The sequence below is a fragment of the Neoarius graeffei genome, chromosome 17 (genome assembly GCF_027579695.1).
Source record: "Neoarius graeffei isolate fNeoGra1 chromosome 17, fNeoGra1.pri, whole genome shotgun sequence".
NCBI lineage: Eukaryota > Metazoa > Chordata > Actinopteri > Siluriformes > Ariidae > Neoarius > Neoarius graeffei.
The window spans coordinates 36,032,780-36,060,047 of NC_083585.1; the positions used below are offsets into that span (position 1 = coordinate 36,032,780).

Genomic DNA, 27,268 nt, shown 5'->3' on the forward strand with positions numbered 1-27,268 from the left:
GCTAGATGTATCCCAGACCACCTCTGAATGGTTTGAGTGATCGTATAACAATGAGTCTTCGAAGCACATTTGACCCCGTTCACACCTTTACTGTAGCGTTGACCACTAACGATCCGATCACCCAGGATGCATATTAATGTCAGGTGTGAACGAGGCTGTCGTTGTGGTCTCTAGTGCAGTGTCAGGTTATTGGGTTTTGCTGTATGTTACAACTTTTGCTAGATTACCAAGTGTCACTTTACTGGGAGCTTCTCGTCTCGGTCAGTAGATTTAGCTGAGGCAAGTGTTTTCCACGCTCGGGAGCAGGAAAGCAGAGTCTAAGCGAAAGGGTTGCACCAACTGTGGCTCTCGTCACGGAACCATGTGAATGTCGTTTTCAGCTCAGAACCATGTGCTTTCAAAGAACTGTCATATAGCATGTTGTGCAGATACTGTATTGTTTATTTATGCATATTACAGAAGTAGAGTAGAATTAAAAACATGTAACGTAAGTATTTCTGTGTGAAAGTGTGTGCAGACTGATGTATGATTTGGATAATAATTTATTTTCCTCTTTTAACAAGGTTAACCATCAGATGCGTCAAAGGCTGTTTGGTGTGTGTGTGGGTTGAGATGATGTGAACTTTGGAGCCAGTAATGAAGGGATAAGTGTGTCAGTAATGCATGTCGAGCATCTAGTATGAACCCATGCTGCTTGATGCTACACCTGCTTTCACTTCTTAGTCAGCAACAAGTCGTCTCAGAGTGCCGTGTCCTTTGCAGCGATGCGGTTAACCCATTGTGTGCAGAGCTCAATAGTATTTGGGGGGTGGACTTTTTCTTCGAGAATGATAAAGGAAAGGGAAGATGTCGAGGAAAAAGGGAGAGCTGCAGCCACTTTGAAGGACTGTGTGGTTTCTCTATTTGGCCTCTCCCTCACAGGACAAAAGGCCTTTATGTGGGGCTGCAGCAGGGGTCTGATGGGATGTGGGGGGCAGCAGGGCCTTTTCATCTCCCCCTCCAACACAGCCAGGCTCACCAGCTGTCGGCTTAATGCCTCTCCCATGGCTTCCCTCTGCAAGACAGGCCGGTGACATGCGCTCTCTCTCTCTCTCTCTCTCTCTCTCTCTCTTTTTTTTTTTCTTGTGCTCTATCTGTTTTTTCTTGTGCTCTCTCTCTCTCTGTGTGTTTTCACTCTCATGCACTGTCTCGTTCTGTTTCTCTCCCTCTCTCATGCTCTGTCTGTGTTCTGTGTGTTTTCTCCTTCTGTCTCTCTCTGTCTCTCTCTCTCCGTCTCTCTCCCGCTCTCATGCCCTGTCTGTGTGTTGTGTGTTTTCTCTTTCTGTCTCTCTCTCTCCATCTCTCTCCCTCTCTCATGCCCTGTCTGTGTGTTCTGTGTGTTTTCTCTTTCTGTCTCTCTCTCTCCGTCTCTCTCCCTCTCTCATGCTCTGTCTGTGTGTTGTCTCTCCCTGTCTCTCTCCCTCTCTCATGCTCTGTTTCTCTCTGTTCTGTTGTGTGTTCTCTCTGTTCTGTTGTGTGTTCTCTCTCTCTCTCTCTCTCTCTCTCTCTCTCTCTCTGTTCTGTTGTGTGTTCTCTCTGTTCTGTTGTGTGTTCTCTCGCGCTCTCTCTCTCTCTGTTCTGTGTTCTCTCTCTCTTTTGTTTGTGTGTTTTCTCTCTCTCTGCGTTGTTCTTTCCCTCTCTCTGTTCTGTGTTTTCTGTCGCTCTCTCTCTCTGTCTCATGTGTGTTTGTTTTCTCTCTCTCTGCGTTGTTCTTTCCCTCTCTCTGTTCTGTCTCTCTCTCTCTCTCTCACACACACACACACACACACACACACACACACACACACACACACACACACACACACAGTGTTGTGTTTTTTCTCTCTCTCTCTGTTTTTTGTGTTTTTTTTTTTCTCTGTGCTCTCTCTGTGTTAGTCTGTCAGAAAACTATACTCGCTAACAGCGAGAGAGAGGGTGGGTAATGAAGAAGAGGAGTGGAGAGGCTCGTGAAAGCGACATGTTTGTGTAATCAGAATTATGTTGGAGGAGAAAGTGAAGACAAGTAGGAAGCGATCGATTTGAGGCAGGAAGGCGCGCAGACCTTAGACGCTGAAGTTTGCATTTGTGCTGGTCTCGGAAAGAAGAATGTCGATGTCAAAAAGGTCGCACCTCTGTTCCTTTCTGGATGATGTCACACCTCTGTGCCGGCTGTCCCTTTTACACAGATGTCAATTCTGGCTCTGTTAGTGGCAACCGCTCAGAGGCACAGACACGGCCGGAACAGCACGGGTGTCCGTTCCGCATTTGGACGTTTTATACGGAACGTGAGGTGGAATAAAGTTGTAAGATTTCTTGAACAGGCCATGTAAAAGGGCCTTCTCTCACTCTCTCGCACTCACTCATTCATTTACACACACACACACACACACACACACACACACACACACACACACACACACACACACTTGCACACATGATTGGCTGGGGTTTTACAAGTAGGAGATCATCTAATTGGATAATAGGGCTGTTTTGACACGTTGCATTTACAGAACATTTCAGTTTGCTTTCCTTTTTACAAATGTGTTAAATGTGTGCAAAACAAGTTATTACTTGGGTTACAATATATGTTATAACCAGTATTTACCTCCCCACCTCTTTTTTTTTTTTTTTTCCTTTTCCTCTCTCTCGAAGTTAATAAGACAAAAAAATGCAGCTCATCATATTACTAAGGCTACATCCACACGACAACGGCAACGAGATTTTATTAAAAAAAAATCGCGTCCACATGGGTAACGGATCAGTAAAATATCAGGTACATATGGCAACGCAACGCTTGCTGAAAACGATGCAATACACATGCCACACCTCTACGTGCGCTGTAAGACGGTCCCATCGGAGACACCAGAACAATAGAAGAAGTAGGACGCATGCGCATAAACCCCTTCTTCTACCCGGCGTGAAGCACTCACAGGAACAAGCACACAACAACAACAAGAAGATGGCTGCGACTACGCGAGGAAATCGTGCCTTCTGTGTGTACAAATTAGTTTTATTAGTGTGCATAGTTTTATATAACTTAATTTTCTTATTGTGTGTGAACATTTTGAAAAGCATTTTTATATAATTTATATAACTTTTTTTATATTGTGTGTGAACATTTTGAAAAGCAGCCTTATCCAATAAAAAACTAGACAGGGACACTCTAACGAGTGCAAACCCCGCCTTTTCCCTATTAAAATACATTGGGCGAAAATTTCGAAGTTCTGCCATGACCTTGACCTTTGACCTCCAAAATTTAATGGTTTCCTTCCTGGGTGATTGGCAACACATGTACAAAATTTGGTCCAAATCGATCCATTGGTTCTTGAGATATCTTGCAGACAGACAGACAGATACACACACACACACACACACACACACACACAGACTGACACAGGTGAAAATAATAACCCCTCCGACTAAATTCAAGAAATGGTTCAGTTACTTGTTTATTTAAAAGAAAAGCTGTATACAAAAGTGAATGCAATGCAGTGGTTCATACAAAACAGCGAGAGTGCTGCTTGTTCTAGCCATGTGGTTGTGACGTCATCGTAAACAAATGCGTTCTACTCATCCAGACGACTTCGCAACGGCGCCGTTGCCAGATTTTTCCACTCTGGAACCCGTTCTCGTTTTGGGGCACCCAAAACGCCGGTGCCGTGTGGACGCCAGGCCGAAACGATAAACAATTTTATCAGATTCACCTGAATCCGTTGCCGTGTGGACAGCATCTAAGACACTTAAAAGCCTTCATGACTAAACTTCAAGAAACACCTTTACCTCCGACTGTTAGTGCTGACTGGAGACTCCTTCCAAAACTGGTTACAGAAAACATCGCTAACCGTTTATGTGGAGCATCTACCGCCATGCACATCCATGAGCGAGTAGTTGCTATAGAAACAATAACACATTACAAACAGTACATGAATAAAAAGCTGTGAATTCCCTTGTAGCTGAAACGGCTGTCGGAGCTGCTGTTTAATCAACACCACTCAGATTCTGGAGTTCAACCATAACATTGATTCTAATCATTTTAGAAATGTATTTCCTTTGCAATACGACAGCATTAATATCTTAAATTGCATCATATTCAGTTTTGAGATTATAGCTCCCTAGTCGTAGCAGAGACCCAAAATCCAATCAGCTATTTTTTTTTCCTGCTAAAATATTTTTACCTTCTATTTTAAACATCACTGAAACTTTTTTTTTCTTCTTGTGTACACCACTGATCAAATCTAAACGTCCTGTATTGTGAAAAGCCCTTTTTAATATCGTTCTGTTTTTGCCACGTTGCTCACCCTGATATTGAAGTCTGTTTTATTCCGTTAGTGCAAGCAGTTTTTAATATATTTATATTTGTTTTATTGATGGAAAATTCTGTTTCATGAACTCTGTTAAGGTTCTGTTATCAGGAAAGGCGGCGCTTTAGGTGAACGTGAGTGAAATGCCACCTCGGAGGCTACAGCAGGTGTGCAGCCGCAGTCGCAAACAGTCAGCAGGTGCATGAAAGGCACACAAACAGAATAATCTATGTGGAGCGAGATGTTTACAACTTTTAGGGAACGTCTATTCTGCAGATGGCTGAATTTACATTAGAAAAATGTCTAAATATATACTTTGTCTCTCTGCTGGAAGTTTGCAAGGTTTATAAGTCTTGCATGCCTTTCTTGTCTGTTTTGAAACGAGTGTCGTTCATGATCTTCACGTAAGCCATAAATTTAAATGGGTTACATTAGCAGACGGCTGTCTATAATATGAATTTGCTTGCAAACACTCACTTTAGTAATGAAGTATAACTTGTTAAAGTTGACGCTTCGGCAGCGCATTGATACGGAGCTCAGATATCAATGCGCTGCCGAAGCGCGCAGAAGGTGTTAGTACGCCTGTCATTATAGTGCGGATTTTCCATAGCATAGAAAATCGCTACGTTTCAATTTTTTTTAACTGAACTTGTTTCATATCACTGGTCATATAAACCTATGTAAACAGGAAAAACGCGGAAGAGTTTGGTCGCATCTAACTACAGCCCCAAAAAATACCGTTGGCCATGCTGAGCCTAGCTACATTGCTAACAGGAGTGACAGCGCGTCTGACTGCGTCTGACTGACTGGGAGGTCGCGTAAAGCTCGGATAGGTACGGAGCAGCTCGTCTCAATTCAGATAAGAGCATATTTCATTATGGAAATACGGTGGACTGTTCCTTTAAACTAGACTGAGCACTATAAAATTATTCTCTAAGATAAGCATCGCTATGTACAAAGCAAGACAATATGAGCTCAATATCCTGTGTTCTGATGGAGAATATTGCAGGTACATTCAATGCTTCGAACACCGGCAGTGATAACTTGTAGGATGTTAATCTTTTTAACAGTCATTCAAATCCCCGCCAGGATGTATTCCCTTGGCAAAACTAGAAATTGTAATATTCTGAAAAATGTGTTCAGTATCATTTATCATGTGATGGTTTCGCTATATTGTCCACCTCTAAAAGTTTGTCATATAATATCAGTCACCACTTATTCATGTCTCCCTACGTTAACTGTTTTTGTTCTGTGATCGTTACCGGTATTTTTATAGGTGTTTTATATCAGATGTGGCTGTGCCTGAATTCTGACAGGCAAACAGGTGCAAATTTTGGGAATTTCTTTGTACCTGTTACTCTGATGGCTTGTTTCACTCTTAATTTTTTTTTTTTTAGATATTTTTTTGGGCTGTTTTCACCTTTATTGGATAAGACAGTATAGAGACAGGAAATGAGTGGGAGAGAGAGATGGGGAGGGATCGGGAAATGACCTCGGGTCGGAATCGAACCTGGGTCCCCGGATTTATGGTACAGCGCCTTAGCCACCTGAGCCACGACGCCCCGTTTCACTCCTAATTTAAACAGAAAATGCACTGGACTCTTCAAGAGTTGAACTGAAGAAAATAACTTTTCAAGAGTCCAATGCATTTTCTGTTTAAATTAGGAGTGAAACGAGCCATCAGAGAGTCTAAAACAAAATTACAACAATGACCAGCTCTAGCGTGCCCTTTTTTCTTTTTTGGGCATATTTAATTAAAACCATACACCACAAATAACATCAATATCAACCTGCACTTTTGATTTAAACTGTTTTGGTTAAGCGCTGTAAAATCAGCCAGAATACTATGGAAATGTAGCTCAAGTTTGCATAAATTAAAAAAAATAAATAAAAGAAAGAAAAACACAAGTCTTATTTAAAACAAATGTGTATACAGGCCCATTTCAAGCTATTTGGGGGCCCTAGGCAAAGGGGGATCTGGGGCCCATAATTATCCCCCCCTCGACGAAAGGCCTTATGGCCGCCTACCCACTGAAGACTTAATAAATAAACATCACACATATTGTAATCATTCTTACGATTTTTACTTAATAAATGAACTCTTTACATTATTATAAATAATTATCAAACCCAATTAAACACAAGAATAGACAAAATACACACACACACACACACACACACACATATATATATATATATATATATATATATATATATATATATATATATAACTATGAAAATAAGACAAAGTAATATAAAATGTGCAAATAACACAACACTAAATATTTACAGTATATACACAAGTAGAAATAACTTCAAATGGTGATTAAATGATTACAAACATGAATAAGAATCTTAAGAACCAGCACACACACAGAAAAGTGCAAAAGGTATAGAAAAACACACAAAAATTTAAGAATACACAACTAGAATCATGGGCAAAATGTCTAAAACTGCTGCTTGCGGGCTTTGGCTTCAGCAAAGGCAGCCACAATACCCTCCATGTCCAAAGACCTGCGGACATCACATTCAATTGACATCAGTGCCAGTCCGGAGAGCCTCTCTTGGCCCATGGTGGACCTCATATAGTTCTTAATAAGCTTCAGAGCTGAAAAGCTCCTCTCACTTGAGGCAACTGACACAGGAAGTGTAAGAAGTAAATGTAGTGCAGTGCTTAAATTGCTGTACAAGTCTAGTAGCTTCTCACTGTATATGTAGTCAAGCATGTCAAATGTCAAGCATGTCCTTGCAAGTTTGTAAGCCTGTTGTGCATGACAACGTTTACATCACTGTTATAAACACTGGCTACAAGATAACTACCATTAACGTAAGCTAGCTACCAAATTTGCTTGTCGACCCGCTTGGTATTAGTGTGTACATTCTGACTTACCAGTGTCTTGTTTTTTTCTGTCTTCCTCTTCCCTTTTCTTCTTTCTCTTCTGGCTCCCTGAGGGGTAATTTCGCTTCATATTTGATTTTTTTTTTTTTTGCTGCGGAGCTCTGCAACCACTTGACTGGACGGAGATGGGCATTGAGGGGTTGACAACAGACTGTCATTGCACTTTTCGGCCAAAGCATGTAGGGAGGCGCTGTTGTGCATTAGGGGGCCCCCCTTGGAACTAGGGTATTTCAACAAGTGTCATTAGGCGCTGCGCTGCCACGCTCAAAAAGTTGTCATTGCTATTGAATACATAACCAGTCATTCGGCAGCGGGGGCCCTTCGAGGGCTGGGGCCCTAGGCAATTGCCAAGTCTGCCTACCTTGTTGCGACGGGTCTGTGTGTATGTGTAATTTATAATTTTTTATTTTTTTTTATTATTATACCCCCGCTCCGAAGGAGGGGTATACTGGTTTACTTCTGTCAGTCCGTATTTCTGTCCGTCCGAAACACCCTTTTTCTCAGCAACCACAAATCATAGCCACTTGGTACCAAACTTCAGCTTGGGGTTCTATATCGTTTTCAGGTCTGTCGCACATCAACTTCCTGTTTACCGACTGAATGTATTTACGAAACATATAGCGTGGATTTGCAAAACTTTCGTAACAGCTTTCTCAGCAACTACAAATCACAACTGCTTGATATTTGGTACAGAGCTTCAGCTTGGGGTTCTATACCGTGTATACTGTTTTCAGGTCTGTTGCACATCGACTTGCTGTTAACCGACTGAATGTATTAATGAAAATAGTGCAGTAATAACCAATGCAGTATGCTTTCTTATTTATTTATTTATTTATTTATTTATTTATTTTAAAAGATGTATGTTTTTAAGTACTGTTCTATTTTGTGGTCTTGTTGGGTTGTTTGTTTTGTTTCTATTTATGTCATCTTGCACTTTTAAGGTTAGCTTTTAATTTCATTGTATTTATTACAGTGACATTCTGAAACGGTGTGGCTTTACAAAATTGTCGTGATTCTATTTCTCAGCAACTACAATTCACAACTGCTTGATATTTGGTACCGAGCTTCAGTTTGGGGTTCTATACCGTGTATACTGTTTTCAGGTCTGTCGCACATCGACTTCCTGTTTGCCAACTGAATGTATTTACGAAACCTAGTGTGGATTTTGATGCTATTTCAGAATGACCAGTTTACCAGGATGCTGTTTGAAATCCCTGGGGAGAGACACGGCTCTTTACTTACTTGTTTCAGGGTTAATTATTTGTTGAAGTCAGCGTTCATAATAAGTGTCCTATTCCTTTGATTGCTTGCGTTCTGATATAAGCGAGAGCGGGGGTATACGCAAGTGAGCAGTAGCTCACAGTTGATCTTGTTTTTTTTTAAGAGAGCCTACCAGTTTCCAGGTGTTATCTGCAGACTTGTTGCTTCCAAAAGAAGTCTGCAAGCATCGGGTTTTCAGCTCTTAATCCTTATTTAAAAATGGACTGTTAAACTCCTCCTTTTGTGTTCAGTTGTCTGGCTGGACCATAAGCATGTGGTGGTAGCAAAATGTTCCACTTGTTGGAGCTTGACATTAACACTTGTCCTGCAAGTTCAGGTATGGCCACCTGAGTAAATAGGTTCTAGCATGCAAACCCTTTGCTGGAAGGCCTCTTTCAAACGGTGCTCCTTCACTGCAGTTTGAATAAAATGATCTGCCATTTCTCATCCACTTGCCAGTTCATGATTCCTCCAAGATGCATGAAGCCCACTGCTGCTTATGGTCCATCACGGTGCAGCGCAACATACCTAAAAGAAAGCACTATCGATCCTCGGTTAAATACATGAGCTCAAACAAACCATGGATGGGCAATTTGTCACTCTGATTGGCAAGCTAGAGAGAGTATACCATCCCTCCCACCCATCTCTTGGACTCCCTGCCTTGGATGGGTGTGGCATTACTGGGATTCGAAGTCGCAGTGACCCAACAATTTGACAAACGCATTTCTGTTGTGCCACTTGAAAGCACTAGAATGACTAACTTTTAATTTTGTGCGAGACGCATGCAAAATAGAAACACCTTTCATTTTTCATTGCAGCCTGTATTTTTAGTACTATATATCATAGTGAAAGTTTGACATTTCCTAAGCCGCCGCCACCACCACCACCACCACACACACATCTCATTACATACAGCTTTTAACATCTTGTGTGACCAATATTTGATGGTTTGCATATAAATAGCTCTTCAAGGAAATCAAGAGGTTTGGGTTTCTACAATTTATTTTAAGAAACAATGTCTCTTCTGACAAATGCATTATCTTAGCACCATCATATCCTGGTTATATTCACGTGTACAAACCCATACCATTCAAGATTGTAACGTCTTGAGCATTTGCATAACTTAAGTGTTGAAGCTAGACGGCCTTTCGATTTCATGAAATCGGTGAAATTTAGTTCCCTCTGAAATTTGTTCATTGTGATATATGTTTATTTCTGTAATATCTCACAAAATATCGGGCCATTCTGTGGCTGGGAAGTTATTTAATTTGAGGGGATTCCCGAGCAAATAATGTGCATGAAATCACTCGCTTCGCGCAGTCAAGCAGACAGAGGAAGTCCGTGTGCGCATGCGCAGGTTTACCTTCTTCTTTTGGGTTTTACGGCAGCTGGCATCCACAGTGTTGCATTACTGCCATCTACAGGCTTACCTTTGCCCGTGCACTGACAGTTCCATCATTCTGTCGCTAAACGAATGGCTGATCACACCGAGGTGCTCGCTGACCGCCGATATTTATTAGGTGGGGTTTACATTAGACCGTATCAGCGGATCATCAGATTAACGTTTTTAAAACGATTCGCGTGCACACAGCAACGCCAATACATGATTCGCGTGCACACAGCAACGCCAATACACGGATACGCTCAGCTCCGCAGGCATCCTGCGCTCCAAATCACTCCGCCCTGAACAGCGAGTGCCCTCTGGAGGGTGCGCACTCCGGCCCTGCGCAGCTCACAGAGCGCGCGAGTGAAGCACACGAGCAGTGATTCGGGACAAATAGCAGGAAGTGAAAGTCCGCGCCGTTTTTCAGCAGTCGCGTCACATGACCAACGTGGCATGACCAATGCCAGCGAATCAGGAAGGTGGATGTCACAGTGACGTTGTCCAATGACGACGTCAGCTAGAGCTCAGCACAGCGTATCCTCGTTTCTCAATGTTTACACAGCACCGGATCAGATACGTAATGGATTGAATACGTGGGCCCTGGCGGATTCAAGTTGTTCCGCCTGTGGAGTCGTTTCCCGGCGTTTTAATGTGAACGGACAGTGCATCCGCGACGAAAACGAGATGGATACAGTCTAATGTAAACACCAATTTAGTTTGGTCCTGCGTTTCCTTTCCTTCACAACATAACTTCTTTTCTTCTCACTTTCCGTTACTGTAATCGGTCTTTCACTTTTCTTTCACACACTCGCATCCTCCATTGTTCTCTCCTGTTTCAAATTTGTATCCCACAATGCCTTGCGCGAACGGGGAAAACCCTCCACGTGATGCATGGCGTAGTATCTTGAATTGGGTCATGGTGAAGCAGGAAAAAATAGTGGAGAATTTAGGGCCACGTGGCTCTAAATTCTTTTTTTTTTTTTTTTAAACCTAATAATAAAATTGGAAGTCTGTGATTTGAATTCAGTAGCTTTCGGTCCACTAAACAAAAACAACTGGGTGTCGGGGACAATTCTTTTTATGACCTACACTTGAAAAATCTGAAGGGCAGTCTACCTTTAATTTCTCTGCTAGTGAGAATAGTACAATATCGGACAGGTGATGACCTATAATTAGTCTCATACGCACAGCAACAAGAGAAGTACATAGAGAGCACCCTTCCATATCTCGTTAATAAGAGGAACTTGCTAAGATGTCTAACCGTGGCCCACACATGCAAATGAAATTCATTTGCAGATTCTTGCTATAAAAATCCTGAAGAAAGGAGACCGTCAGGCTCAAACACGCATCTGGCTGTTTATTTCCTTGCCTGACTTGACCCATCTGCGTTTTTGTGCTATAAGTAGTACAGAGCAACACCTGTACTGATGCGTGGTCTGTGCAATCACGCACTCATAATATCTCTCTCTCTCTCTCTCTCTCTCATATGCATACAAACCTGTTTATGCACGCTTGTATTATAGAGGTGCTTCCGCTTCTGAAACTTATTCCTCTGTATGATTTAGTAAGCGTGTTGCGTATCTAATGCTACTCTATGCACACATTCTCTCACCTTCTCCTGACTTGTGTGTTTTGTGTCTTTCTGTCTACAGGGGGCTGGAAAACTGGTGACTAATCGAAGGAGCTCATTGCTATCTCCTATGATGGCCAATGCAGTGAGTAATGACACCCTGTCTTTGTATGATGTGTTCAAATCAACATACTGCGTGCAAATTGGGTTTTTCATTCATTCATTCATTCATCTTCCATAAATGCTTTATCGTGGCCAGGGTCATAGTTGAACACTGGGCGCAAGCCGGGAATACACCCAGCATGAGACGGCAGTCCATGCACACACATTCACACCTTGGGCCATTTAGAGTAGCCAGTCCTCCTTCCACCATGTTTTTTTAGAGGTGGGAGGAAACCGGACAGCCCAAACAGGAACTCGGCACAGATAGTAACCTGAGCTCAGGATCGAACCAGGGACCCTGTTACGCTACCCACTATTCCACTGTGGAGTTAGGTCCATGTTAGATTTAACAGCCTATTTGGGTTTAGTTTTAATTTGTCTTGATGAAAAGTCACGATAGAAATCACTGAATATACACAGATCAGCCATAAAATTAAAAACACTGACTGGTAAAGTGAATTACATTGATTGATTGATTGATTGATTGTTGTTACAGTGGCACCTGTCAAGGGGTGGGATATATTGGGCAGCAAAAGAGAAGAGTCAGTTCTCGAAGTTGATGTGTTGGAAGCAGGAAAAATGGGCAAGCGTAAAATCTGGGCCATACTGGGATGGGGAAATGACTGGGTCTGAGTATCTCCAAAATGGTACATCTTGTGTGGTGTTCCCGGTATGCAGTGGTTAGTACTGAACAAAAGTGGTCCAAGGAAGGACACCCGGTGACAGGGTTATGGATGTCGAAGGCTCACTGATTCGCATGGGGCAGCATGTGGTCCGATCCCCCAGAAGAGCTACTGGAGCACAAACTGCTGAAAAAGTTAATGCTGGTTAAAACAGAAAGGTGTCAGCATTAACTTTTTCAGCAGTTTGTGCTCCAGTAGCTCTTCTGTGGGATTGGACCATATGGGCTAGCCTTCGTGCCCCATGCGAATCAGTGAGCCTTCGACACCCGTGACCTTGTCGTCGGTTCACTGGTTGTCCTTCCTTGGACCACTTTTGGTAGGTAGTAACCACTGCATACCGGAAACGCCCCACAAGATGTGCCGTTTGGGAGACGCTCAGACCCAGTCATCTCGCCATCACAATTTGGCTCTTGTTAAAGTCGCTCGGATCCTTACGCTTGCTCATTTTTCCAGCTTCCAACACATCAACTTCAAGAACTGACTCTTCTCTTGCTGCCTAATATATCCCACCCCTTGACCATTTAACATCATTGATGATGTAATTCACTTTACCTGTCGGTGTTTTTAATTTTATGGCTGATTTTGTGTAATTGTTTGTATTTATCTGCAGCAGTTTTAATAAATTTTAATAAACTAAACTGTTACGTTCATTATATAGCTCTAACTGTATCTCTAAAATACAGCTATTCCTTCAGCTGCATGTTTATTCATTTCAATGAGGTGTCAAGTTTGCTAGTTCTATTATATTATATTAGCCCAACAGGACAGACGCTACAATATTCCTTTTCTCCTACAAGGTAAAGGACTTGATCACAAACTAATATCGTAGTCAAAAAAACGTTGCTAATGTTACCAAACGACTAAGTGGTCTGACGTCCTCATTCTCCAACTATAAATTGCTAGCATACGTGTACAGATCAGGGAACGTCAGTCGACAGTCTCTTTAGCACTGTGCATGACCACAGTGTCACCCTCTTGCATCGCTTCATGCCACAAGTGGTAAAGAAAATATCGTGCCATGCATCTGACTTCCTCTGTAGAGTTGTCTTTCCAAAACTAGCGTGTGACTATATTAGTGGTGGGGGGTATTTTTGCCTCATTTTTATTTGTTGAAAAAAAAAAAATGCCATTATATTTCATCATATATTTTTGTAGAAGGGAGAATTGTGTAGTTTTCATAATGAAAAAGATCTCCAACAATTATAATTTTTTTTTTTTCTAGTTAGTTTTTGTCAGCAAAATGAATATTGGTTTAGGTCACTTGAGTCTTATGGCAGATTTTAATGAATTAGCTGAGAAACATTTAATCCTAGCAGACCTGACTGAGTTCACTATAAAAGCTGCTACACGTAAGGACTAGGGCTGTAACGATACACCCAACTCACGATTCGATTCGTATCGCGATTTTTGACTCACGATTCGATACGCCCACGATTTTTTTTTTTTGTTTTTTTAAAGTAGTAAATTTGACTTATTTACTTACTTACATTAACTATTTAATAACAAATAATTCAGACCACTGCAGAGAATGAGTAATATGTATGCAAAAATGAACAAATGTATATCCAAAGACTGTTTTATTTCTCAAAATAATACTGTTGAGCCAGAAGCTCTGTTTTTTTCGGTTCTGAAAAAGTCGTTTTTCCAAATCGTGTAAATCCGTTAAGATTTTTTTTTGGGGGGGTGGCTGTCTCACTGTCATAGGGCCAGTGATTTTCTGTGATCGCGGAAAACAGATGGAAATTACGGAATTTTTATGGTGAAACATTGCTCGCGTGTCAAAATGTAACTGCCGCAGAAGGCTTCCGTCCAAGCAGACATGCCTTCAGTGTTGCCAGATATTGCTAACGTTTTCCACCCCAAAATATGTTCAAAACCAGCCAAAAAGCACCTAAACCTGCCCAATCTGGCAACACTGCATGCCTTTCCGGTCAAGTGATTGTGATTGGCTTGTGGCACACCTAGCCAGCCAATGAGCTGCTTGTTTACAGATTCGCTCCCCGCGTCGCAACCAGAATGGCGACCGCTTAAAAGAAACGAATGCTCTGCCAGTGGCGAGTGTGGACATTGCGTGACTCGCAGAAGATGGTCGGCGAAAAAACGACTTACTAATAGATATAAAAAAATAAAAGTAATTTAAGTAAGTTTAAAATGTAATTTAAATAAAAAGTATTCATAAATTGAAGTTTGGAAGTGCCTCTGTTTTTGGGCTGAGGAGAAGTTTGAAAGGGTGTACCGCGATTCTGCCTTCTTGTATCGCGACACGGATCGTGGCTCTGCGTATCTCGATTTCGATACGCATATTGTTACAGCCCTAGTAAGGACCATGAGTTTATTGACATGAGGCAAGCAGCACTGTCATCTCACAGCAAGAAGGTTCTGGGTTCGATCCTGCCAGTCAGCCCGGGTCCTTTCTGTGTGGAGTTTGCGTGTTCTCCCCATGCCTGTGTGGGTCTCCTCCGGGTGCTCCGGTTTCCTCCCGCAGTCGAAAGACGTGGATTAGGTCAGGTGGCTACTCTGAAATTGCCTCTTGGGTATGAATATAAGTGTGAATGGCTGTTTGTGTTAGCCCTGCGATAGACTGGCGACCTGTCCAGGGTGTACCCCACCTCTTGCCTAAGGTCAGCTGGGCTTGGCTCGGCTCCAGGTTCCCGTGACCCGCAATGGATAAGCGGTATAGAAAATGAATGAACGACATGAGGCTCTTGGTATTTTAAGTGCATTCACAATACGTGCGCTTTCCTTATCTGCTCCTTTAGCAAGATTTAGCTCTGCTGAGTTTAGATTGAAATCATTACAAATAGGGAATAATTGATCTTCCTATTTTGTACCATAAACTGGACCTAATTAGAAAATAAGCGTGGATTTGTATTTTCTGGGACTTGAAGATAAACCTGCTGATAAAATCTCATATGTTTACTGTGGACAAAAATCACTGATAAATTTGTGATTGCAGGATCTCATAGTAACACACTGGATTTCTTTGAATATTCATGTGTTTGAATACATATGGGGCGGCACGGTGGTGTAGTGGTTAGCGCTGTTGCCTCACAGCAAGAAGGTCTGGGTTCGAGCCCAGCGGCCGACGAAGGCCTTTCTGTGCGGAGTTTGCATGTTCTCCCCGTGTCCGCGTGGGTTTCCTCCGGGTGCTCCGGTTTCCCCCACAGTCCAAAGACATGCAGGTTAGGTTAACTGGTGACTCTAAATTGACCGTAGGTGTGAATGTGAGTGTGAATGGTTGTCTGCGATGTCCTGGCGACTTGTCCAGGGTGTACCCCACCTCTCACCCATAGTCAGCTGGAATAGGTTCCAGCTTGCCTGCGACCCTGTTGGACAGGATAAGCGGCTACAGATAATGGATGGATGAATACATATGGTAAAACTTTGAGATTTTCTCCTATAAATAATTCTGAAAACTACAGGTTTCCTTGAACTGAAGAAACGTACATATTTCTCTTTTGCATTTATCTCAACCCCAAGTGGATTTGTAAAATCACAGATAAAACTTTTAAAGTGAAAGGGGTGGAAATTGTAATTAAAGATTTTCATTCTGACTTCAGTGCAGGAATATAATTTTGACAGCTGATATCTGATTACAAACTGAACTGATATTATGTCCTTTTCATTCCAGCATGTAGCTATCGAACAACTCGATCATAGCATGACCTTCACTGTGTCAGGAAATCACTTAGCTTGTAAGGATTAAGGTATCTTTAGCAGATTGAGTGCTTTTGTTAAACTGACTCCTCTGCAGGAAGGCAGCCTTGTCAAGATTAAAATAAATAAACGTTTACAATTTGTGAAATATGTAGTGTATATATGCTTTCTTAAAGTTGAATTGTCAAAGTAAGTTCTGGGCAAAAAAAAAAAATTTCATCTCATGTGGCTGTTTGTTGGCGGCACGGTGGTGTAGTGGTTAGCGCTGTCGCCTCACAGCAAGAAGGTCCTGGGTTTGAGCCCCGGGGCCGGCGAGGGCCTTTCTGTGTGGAGTTTGCATGTTCTCCCCGTGTCCACGTGGGTTTCCTCCGGGTGCTCCGGTTTCCCCCACAGTCCAAAGACATGCAGGTTAGGTTAACTGGTGACTCTAAATTGACCGTAGGTGTGAATGTGAGTGTGAATGGTTGTCTGTGTCTATGTGTCAGCCCTGTGATGACCTGGCGACTTGTCCAGGGTGTACCCCGCCTTTTGCCCGTAGTCAGCTGGGATAGGCTCCAGCTTGCCTGCAACCCTGTAGAAGGATAAAGCGGCTAGAGATAATGAGATGAGATGAATGGCTGTTTGTTAAAATTCAGCCACAGTTACCCCTTTTCCACCAAATCAGTTCCAGGGCTGGTTCGGGGCCAGTGCTGGTGCTGGTTCACAACTCGTTCAACTTGCGAGCCAGCTGAGAACCAGTTTGCTTTTCCATAGCTCGCGGTGCTAAGGGAAGCCACGTCAGTTACGTCGCTGTATACGTCAGTTACGTCGCTACATTTGCATAAACCTTGGCGCAAATATCGAAGCAAAAACAACACGGAAGACGCAGCAGCAGCAACAACAATAATAATAATGGATGACTTCGCGTTTGTACAGCTGCTGCTTCTCGTCGCTTAAAAATGGCGATCTTTCGCGGTCTTGTTATTGTTGTTGGTCTTAACAACTCCGCCCCCCTGCTGACGTAAGCGGTTCTTTCCTCTGGCCCAGCAGAGAGTTGGTGCTAGCCTGGAACCGGTTTTTCTGGCCCCAGAGCCAGTTCTTTGTCAGTGGAAACAGAAAACCCGGTTCCAAACTAAGCACTGGCCCCGAACCAGCCCTGGAACTGCTTTGGTGGAAAAGGGGCATGTGACCTCTGATGGGTTTCCCCCAACTCGCCTCACGTGTTGCCTTTATAATATTTCTTCTCTACAACTTTCAGTTGTTTTGAGTGTGCCTCATTTACACAACTCTGTTTGGGACATGTCTGTGGAGATCACATCCATCTATCTCTCTGCTAATCACTTTCAATGTCTTCTTCTTTAAGGTTGGCACGGCATCTGTGTGTGGTGATTTAAAAGCATTTTTGAGTAACCAAACCCTACCAAAAGGTAAGCATAATCCTCCTTTTCCACATTAACGGTCAGATGACTTTGACTCAGATCTACCTCAAGTGTGACCCGGCCTCAGATTTTCCTGTGGGGTCTCCTCCCCCAAACAACACAATTATTTTCCCTGAACATTGGAGCTGCATCTCTCTAGCTGTTGGTCCATATTGTAGTGGGAAATAATAAGAATCTAAGGATAAATATCCTGAAACACTTTCACTGTTTGGCTCAGCCTTTGGCTAATGCCTATAGAGGCACCTGTATGTACTGTATGTGTATGTTTTAACCAAGCTCGAGCGTGTTTAAGAATGTAAGATGGTCATTGGCATGCCAGCCTCAGGTAGTGATTCTGTAGTCACAGTGTGGCACCACTGCATACTGACTATATAAGTGCCACGTTACATACAGTGGTGCTTGAAAGTTTGTGAACCCTTTAGAATTTTCTATATTTCTGCATAAATATGACCTAAAACATCATCAGATTTTCACACAAGTCCTAAAAGTAGATAAAGAGAACCCAGTTAAACAAATGAGACAAAATATTATACTTGGCCATTTATATATTGAGGAAAATGATCCAATATTACATATGTGAGTGGCAAAAGTATGCGAACCTCTAGGATTAGCAGTTAATTTGAAGGTGAGATTAGAGTCGGGTGTTTTCAATCAATGGGATGACAATCAGGTGTGAGTGGGCAACCTGTTTTATTTAAAGAACAGGGATCTATCAAAGTCTGATCTTCACAACACATGTTTGTGGAAGTGTATCATGGCACGAACAAAGGAGATTTCTGAGGACCTCAGAAAAAGCGTTGTTGATGCTCATCAGGCTGGAAAAGGTGACAAAACCATCTCTAAAGAGTTTGGACTCCACCAATCCACAGTCAGACAGATTGTGTACAAATGGAGGAAATTCAAGACCATTGTTACCCTCCCCAGGAGTGGTCGACCAACAAAGATCACTCCAAGAGCAAGGCGTGTAATAGTCGGCAAGGTTACAAAGGACCCCAGGGTAACTTCTCAGCAACTGAAGGCCTCTCTCACATTAGCCAATGTTCATGAGTCCACCATCAGAACACTGAACAACAATGGTGTGCATGGCAGGGTTGCAAGTAGAAAGCCACTGCTGTCCAAAAATAACATTGCTGCTCGTCTGCAGTTTGCTAAAGATCACGTGGACAAGCCCGAAGGCTGTTGGAAGAATGTTTTGTGGACGGATAAGACCAAAATAGAACTTTTTGGTTTCAATGAGAAGCGTTATGTCTGGAGAAAGGAAAACACTGCATTCCAGCATAAGAACCTTATCCCATCTGTGAAACATGGTGGTGGTAGTATCATGGTTTGGGCCTGTTTTGCTGCATCTGGGCCAGGACGGCTTGCCATCATTGATGGAACAATGAATTCTGAATTATACCAGCGAATTCTAAAGGAAAATGTCAGGACATCTGTCCATGAACTGAATCTCAAGAGAAGGTGAGTCATGCAGCAAGACAACGACCCTAAGCACACAAGTGCAGCAAGACAACGACCTAAGCACACATTTTTCTACCAAAGAATGGTTAAAGAAGAATAAAGTTCATGTTTTGGAATGGCCAAGTCAAAGTCCTGACCTTAATCCAATGGAAATGTTGTGGAAGGACCTGAAGCGAGCAGTTCATGTGAGGAAACCCACCAACATCCCAGAGCTGAAGCTGTTCTGTATGGAGGAATGGGCTAAAATTCCTCCAAGCCGGTGTGCAGTAGAGCCCTGCACTCCCGCGGGACCCGCCGCAAAGCAGTGCGGCGCGGGACAAATTTTGAAAGCTCATTGCGGGCGCGACTGGAAGTGCACATATGTGGCGCGGGCGGGAGCGGTGATAAGCTGCAGTCCCGCTAACTAAAAATGTTTGAAATAAAATGTATAAATTATTAATTTATGTCTATCATATATAATTTGTGCTGGATATTTTATTAGGCATTAATAAAAACATTTTAAGATGCCTAAATTTGCAGAGAGGGTTAGATTACCAGAGGAATAGCATCTTAAATTTGCTATTGATCACCCTAACGGGAAATGCTTTGATCACTCTAATGACTCGCAGTTCACACCCAGCTAGTAAGAGAACCATGAGAGAAGTGATTTACGGCTTGCATTAGTCTACAATAATAATTAGTATTTATAATAATTACATAATAATTAGTGCTGTCAAACGATTAAAATATTTAATCGCGAATCACACATTTTTATCATATGAGAAACCATTGCAATTCTCTGATCAGCATAAAAAAGTGAATGGGCTTGCTTTGTACCAATGGTGCTTTTTTTTTTTTTTTTTTTTATTACAAAGCAGAGCTAGTAAGAGAAGTGAATTGATTTACTGCTTGAGTTAGTCTACAACATTAGTCAGAGAGACAGGTTACACAGTGACGGTAGGCTTGACTCAATGCTATCCCAGAAATCCCTCCTGTAATATGCAAATTTGGCTGTCCAATCAGAGGCGGCCAAAAAAAAAAAAAAGCACCATTGGTACAAAGCAAGCCCATTCACTTTTTTATGCTGATCAGAGAATTGCAATGGTTTCTCATATGATAAAAATGTGTGATTCGCGATTAAATATTTTAATCGTTTGACAGCACTAATTATTATTATTAGAGACAGTACATGCTGAATTCCGAAACAAGGTAAATAGTAACAATGTGAGCTGTAGATATTTATGCTGAAATCCACTCAAAGTAGGGGGCGGGGCACCATCACGCGAACGTCTGCATCATGCGGGATTTGCGGGCGGGAGCGGGACTGAAAATCATAATTCTTTGCAGGCGGGAGTGGGACTGCACAATGCGGGCGGGAGCGGGACTGAAAAATCCGACCCGCGCAGACCTCGAGTGTGCAGGACTGATCAACAGTTACCGGCGGAAACGTTTAGTTGCAGTTATTGCTGCACAAGGGGGTCACACCAGATATTGAAAGCAAAGGTTCATATACTTTTGCCACTCATCGATGTGTAATATTGGATCATTTTCCTCAATAAATAAATGACCAAGTATAATATTTTTGTCTCATTTGTTTAACTGGGTTCTCTTTATCTACTTTTAGGACTTGTGTGAAAATCTGATGATGTTTTAGGTCATATTTATGCAGAAATATAGAAAATTCTAAAGGGTTCACAAACTTTCAAGCACCACTGTAACCTCAGTTTGTGACGTTAGCGCTAAGTGGTCTAGAGCGCTGTCCGGGAAAGGAATGCATTTTGCAATGTCAGTTCAAATCCTGGCAGTAACTTATTTCTGAGTGGCCTATTTTTTATTTATATTTTATGTACCATAGCTTCTATCTCCCAGTCAGACAAAGGCTGAGTTCAGACCTGCACAGGTCTCTAGTTTTACTTCATCAAATCCTTTTCAGAATTGTGTTGTGAAATATTTTCCTCTGACATCCAAATACCCAGCCACTGGGGTTGCACAAGGCGGTGCATACTTGGTGCCAGTCCCAAGCCTAGACAGACTGGGGAGGGTTGCGTCAGGAAGGGCATCCTGTGTAAAAACCTATGCCAAATCAAATATGCGGCTCATGATGATCGGTTGTGTCAACACCTAACAGGAGCAGCCGAAAGAAGATGATGATTTTCCACTGACATCCGCCAAACCCATTATTTAATAATTGAGTAATATTTGATAGTGGAGCATCCAGTAGTTCTCGGTGACCTTTATTGTAGCAGTGCTCATCTCTGATCTCATGAGTTCCTCAAAGATGTCTCTGTAATATGCAGCATGAATAAACGTGATCTTGAATCCATGGGCAGAATTTATGACAAACCTGTTGATATGACTTGGACAGAATATATTTATATCCATTGAATAAGCTGTAAATGTGTTTGATTTGATAAGCTAAACACATGAGGTATTAATGTGATGTTTTTAGGAAAAATTGAATTAAGTAGGATTTTATTGTTGTTCCTCTGTGTATCTTGTATACACTGGAATAAAATGTCCTTCCTCCAGCATCATGGTGTAACACACAAAATCAGTTCGCAAGATGGCCTCAAGTATAAATGCATTTTAAGACGGTGTTGTGGATTTTGATATTTTATTGTATGTAAATCTGCCAAAATAAAACCATCAATTTTGTCCTGTTATTATTTAACACAAGTCGTGTTGCTTGTGTGTGCATGAAGGAGCTTGGTGCAGAACACCATGTGTTCACATGGGTGTGTGTAGACAAAGAAATGGTTATTGAATATATAAACAAGATAATACTGTTCTGAATTAACAGGGGTTTTTCCTCTGTCAAAATTGGTCTGTGGCACAATCTACCCAAACCATATGTATGGTCATGAATATCAACACACCCAATATCTATCTAACACTAGTTTGCTAACCTGTTAACAAAAATAAACCTGACCTTATTGAACTGTGTAAGGTGTCTGATATAGAACAGGCAGAATTAAAGCCGCAAGCGGCCTCGACGGGCCCTCGCGCCAGCGGCCAAGGGGGGCGGGGGCATGCGTCCCCGCGAAATACCATCCACAGCTTCTTCGGCAAGAGACATTACTCCCACAATGGCGACAAAGCACAGAATTGGACACAGAGTACACGGTGCGCTGAGATGTTGTCATGGACAGAACATTTTATGCCATGGCTTCCCAACCAAATTAATGTATTTACCTCATCAGTCACCAAGCTATAGCTACATAGGATTGTCTTCTGTTAGACATCTATTAGTCTGTATGTAACGCTACAACACTTGCTCCAGACTGCCTACCCATTCCCCACAAGTCATGTGTTTTTAAGGCAACCAAAACAACATACTCCTGGTGCCTCATGATTGTAAACACCTCTCCTGCAACTGCTACAGCGCAATGAGCGCCCCCAGTGGTCCACAAGTCATGTGTGTTTAAGGCAACCAAAACAACATACTCCTGGTGCCTCATGATTGTAAATACCTCTCCTGCAACTGCTACAGCGCAATGAGCGCCCCCAGTGGAGAAAGTTCACCAAATTTGGTATACATGTCAAGGGACCTATGAAGAGTTGTTTTGTAAAGTTTGATCAAGTTTGACCAATCAGAAGCCGAGATATAAATTGTTGCCTGAAAACAGCGCCCCCAGTGGCAAAAGTTCACAAAATTTGGCACATATGTCAGGTGACCTGTTAAGAGTGTGCCTATCAAGTTTGATCAAGATTGAGAAAATAGAAGATGAGATATTGATTTTTGAAGAATAAATTTTTTGGTTTCTCCCATGTCAGTAGGTGGCGCTATGCTGCACATGAGCGATTATGAGTTGGAAAAATAAGTGTCTACAACAGCAACGTACTATCAGAAGGTAGTGGTGTGAAGGAGAAGCATTATGGAATTATTTACCAAAAACCTGTTTCGGAGCAATTGCGTTGGCCAAAAACAGCGCCCCCCATGGACGAAATTCCCAAAATGTGGTGTACATGACATGGGAGGTAGTAAGAGGGTGGCCGTGAAGTTTGACCAAATTTGAGGAAAGATTGGATTTTTTGCCCAAAAATAGCGCCCCCAGTGGCGAAATATCACAGAAATTGGGTAACATGTCAGATGCCCAATGAGTGATTTGCGTGTGAAGTATGAGCAGTTTTGAGCAATTTGAAGATATGTTATGAATTTTTAAGCATGTAAAATTTTGCATTGAAAATTGATTGACGTATAACTTCTGAACGGTTTATTCTACGTGAAACGTATTTAGGAACTTTTGTCAGCCGTGTCTGTAGATGATGTGTATCAATTTTGGTGACATTCCTATGAACGGTCTAGGAGGAGTTGCGCCGTCTTCGTCGCCATGCATTTCGCACAAAAGTGAAATTACCTCACTTCCTGTTGGGCGTGGCTAATGCATTGGCATTACATTTTTGTCCGGCTTAGTGAGATACATATGCGTACCAAATGGCATGCCACTACTACAAACTACATGGCAACCAGGCACCTTAATGCGGGAGGCCAAAATCACAATGAGTTAGGGGGCGCTATAGAGGCCCTGAGGCCCGCCTGGATCTGGGCTTCTGGTTCTCAGTAGCGGTGGGAGTCTAAGAAAAAGGAGCCAAATTTCGTGCGATGTCGACCATGGCAAGCGCCCCAAAAAGGGTCTTGTAAAGAGTTTGCTTGCCAAGTTTGACAAATCAGAAGCTGCAATATCATTTCTGCCATAACCAGCACCCCCAGGGGCGAAAGTGCACAAAATTTGGCGTACATGTCAGGTGAGCTATGAAGAGTTTGCGTATGAAGTTTGATGACAATTGAGTAAACAGAAGATGAGATATAGATTTTTGAAGAATAAATTTTTTGGTTTTTCCCATGTCAGTAGGTGGCGCTATGCTGTACATGAGTGATTATGAGATGGAAAAATAAGTGTCCACAACAGCAACGCACTATCACAAGGTAGTGGTGTGAAGGAAAAGCATTATGGAACTATTTACCAAAAACCCGTTTTGGAGAAATTGCGTCGGCCAAAAACAGCGCCCCCCATGGACGAAAATTCCCAAAATGTGGTATACATGACATGGGAGGTAGAAAGAGGGTGGCCGTGAAGTTTGACCAAATTTGAGGAAAGATTGGATTTTTTGCCCAAAAATAGCGCCCCCAGTGGCGAAATATCACAGAAATTGGGTAACATGTCAGAAGCCCAATGAGTGATTAGCGTGTGAAGTATGAGCAGTGTTGAGCAATTAGAAGATTTGTTATGAATTTTTAAGCATGTAAAATTTTGAAGTGAAAATTGATTGACGTATAACTTCTGAACGGTTTATCCTACGTGAAACGTATTTAGTAACTTTTGTCAGCCATGTCTGTAGATGATGTGTATCAATTTTGGTGACATTCCTATGAACGGTCTAGGAGGAGTTGCGCCGTCTTCGTGGCCATGCATTTCGCACAAAAGTGAAATTACCTCACTTCCTGTTGGGCGTGGCTAATGCATTGGCATTACATTTTTGTCCGGCTTAGTGAGATACATATGCATACCAAATGGCATGCCACTACTACAAACTATATGGCAACCAGGCACCTTAATGCGGGATGCCAAAATCACAACGACTTAGGGGGCGCTATAGAGGCCCTGAGCCCCGGCCAAGTGTGGGCTTTTGGTTCTGAGTAGCGGTGGCAATTCTCGGAAGTGGCGCCAAATTTCGCGCGTTTTCGCCCATGGCAAGTGCCCCGAAAATGGCCCAACAGCGGAGAAAAATAAAGAAGAAGAAGAAGACGGAAGAAGAAGAAGAAGAAGAAGACGGAAGAAGAATAATTAAAGCCGCAAGCGGCCTCGACGGGCCCTCGCGCCAGCGGCCAAGGGGGGCGGGGGCATGCGTCCCCGCGAAATACCTTCCACAGCTTCTTCGGCAAGAGACATTACTCCCGCAATGGCGACAAAGAACAGAATTGGACACATGGCAACGATAGGGTCTCGCACTGTACGGTGCTCGGGCCCTAATAATAATAGCGCCCTAATAAGGGTCTTGTAAAGAGTTTGCTTACCAAGTTTGACAAATCAGAAGCTGCAATATCATTTTTGCCATAACCAGCACCCCCAGGGGCGAAAGTGCACAAAATTAGGCGTACATGTCAGGTGAGCTATGAAGAGTTTGCGTATGAAGTTTGATGACAATTGAGTAAATAGAAGATGAGATATAGATTTTTGAAGAATAAAATTTTTGGTTTTTCCCATGTCAGTGGGTGGCACTATGCTGTACATGAGCGATTATGAGTTGGAAAAATAAGTGTCTACAACAGCAACGCACTATCACAAGGTAGTGGTGTGAAGGAAAAGCATTATGGAATTATTTACCAAAAACCCGTTTTGGAGCAATTGCGTCGGCCAAAAACAGCGCCCCCCATGGACGAAAATTCCCAAAATGTGGTATACATGACATGGGAGGTAGGAAGAGGGTGGCTGTGAAGTTTGACCAAATTTGAGGAAAGATTGGAATTTTTGCCCAAAAATAGCGCCCCCAGTGGCGAAATATCACAGAAATTGGGTAACATGTCAGAAGCCCAATGAGTGATCTGCGTGTGAAGTATGAGCAGTTTTGAGCAAGTAGAAGATTTGTTATGAACTTTTAAGCATGTAAAATGTTGCATTGAAAATTGATTGACGTATAACTTCTGAACGGTTTATGCTACGTGAAACCTATTTAGTAACTTCTGTCAGCCATGTCTGTAGATGATGTGTATCAATTTTGGTGACATTCCTATGAACGGTCCAGGAGGAGTTGCGCCGTCTTCGTGGCCATGCATTTCGCACAAAAGTGAAATTACCTCACTTCCTGTTGGGCGTGGCTAATGCATAGGCATTACATTTTTGTCCGGCTTAGTGAGATACATATGCATACCAAATGGCATGCCACTACTACAAACTACATGGCAACCAGGCACCTTAATGCGGGAGGCCAAAATCACAACGAGTTAGGGGGCGCTATAGCGGCCCTGAGGCCCGCCTGGATCAGGGCTTCTGGTTCTCAGTAGCGGTGGCAGTCTAAGAAAAAGGAGCCAAATTTCGTGCGTTGTCGACCATGGCAAGCGCCCCTATAAGGGTCTTGTAAAGAGTTTGCTTGCCAAGTTTGACAAATCAGAAGCTGCAATATCATTTTTGCCATAACCAGCACCCCCAGGGGCGAAAGTGCACAAAATTTGGCGTAGACGTCAGGTGAGCTATGAAGAGTTTGCGTATGAAGTTTGATGACAATTGAGTAAATAGAAGATGAGATATAGATTTTTGAAGAATAAATTTTTTGGTTTTTCCCATGTCAGTAGGTGGCGCTATGCTGTACATGAGCGATTATGAGTTGGAAAAATAAGTGTCTACAACAGCAACATACTGTCACAAGGAAGTGGTGTGAAGGAAAAGCATTATGGAATTATTTACCAAAAACCCGTTTTGGAGCAATTGCGTCGGCCAAAAACAGCGCCCCCCATGGACGAAAATTTCCAAAACGTGGTATACATGACATGGGAGGTAGTAAGAGGGCGGCCGTGAAGTTTGACCAAAATCGAGGAAAGATTGGAATTTTTGCCCAAAAATAGCGCCCCCAGTGGCGAAATATCACAGAAATTGGGTAACATGTCAGAAGCCCAATGAGTGATTTGCGTGTGAAGTATGAGCAGTTTTGAGCAATCAGAAGATTTGTTATAAATTTTTAAGCATGTAAAATTTTGCATCGAAAATTGATTGACGTATAACTTCTGAACGGTTTGTCCTACGTGAAACGTATTTAGTAACTTTTGTCAGCCATGTCTGTAGATGATGTGTATCAATTTTGGTGACATTCCTATGAACGGTCTAGGAGGAGTTGCGCCGTCTTCGTGGCCATGCATTACGCACAAAAGTGAAATTACCTCACTTCCTGTTGGGCGTGGCTAATGCATTGGCATTACATTTTTGTCCGGCTTAGTGAGATACATATGTGTACCAAATTGCATGCCACTACTACAAACTATATGGCAACCAGGCACCTTAATGCGGGAGGCCAAAATCACAACGACTTAGGGGGCGCTATGGAGGCCCTGAGCCCCGGCCAAGTTTGGGCTTCTGGTTCTGAGTAGCGGTGGCAATTCTCGGAACTGGTGCCAAATTTCGTGCGTTTTCGCCCATGGCAAGCGCCCCGAAAATGGCCCAACAGCGGAGAAAAATAAAGAAGAAGAAGAAGACGGAAGAAGAAGAAGAAGAAGAAGACGGAAGAATAATAATAGTGAACTCTTACAAGAACAATAGGGCCTTCGCCCATAGGGCTCGGGCCCTAATAATAGTGAACTCTTACAAGAACAATAGGGCCTTCGCCCATAGGGCTCGGGCCCTAATAAATGTAATAAAAGATGGAAAATAGACCCTTATAATAAAAGCCTTGCATTTTCCATAATGTCTTTACTAGGCATGTAACAATATATCGTGTGACAGTAAATCGTGATGGTAATTTGAGCCATTTGATTTGATGAAATAAAAAA

The 27,268-nt window shown here is 42.5% G+C and overlaps 1 protein-coding gene across 1 annotated transcript in view; it reads left to right on the forward strand.

Moving 5' to 3' along the window:
• The window catches only part of tfdp2 (transcription factor Dp-2), an 88,451-nt gene that overhangs the window by 15,245 nt on the left and 45,938 nt on the right, over positions 1-27,268 (forward strand). The window contains exons 2-3 of the mRNA XM_060944118.1: positions 11,515-11,577; positions 17,277-17,340. Coding sequence (XP_060800101.1) covers positions 11,563-11,577; positions 17,277-17,340 — 79 coding nt within the window. The 5' untranslated portion in view covers positions 11,515-11,562. The remainder of the gene's footprint in view (positions 1-11,514; positions 11,578-17,276; positions 17,341-27,268) is intronic.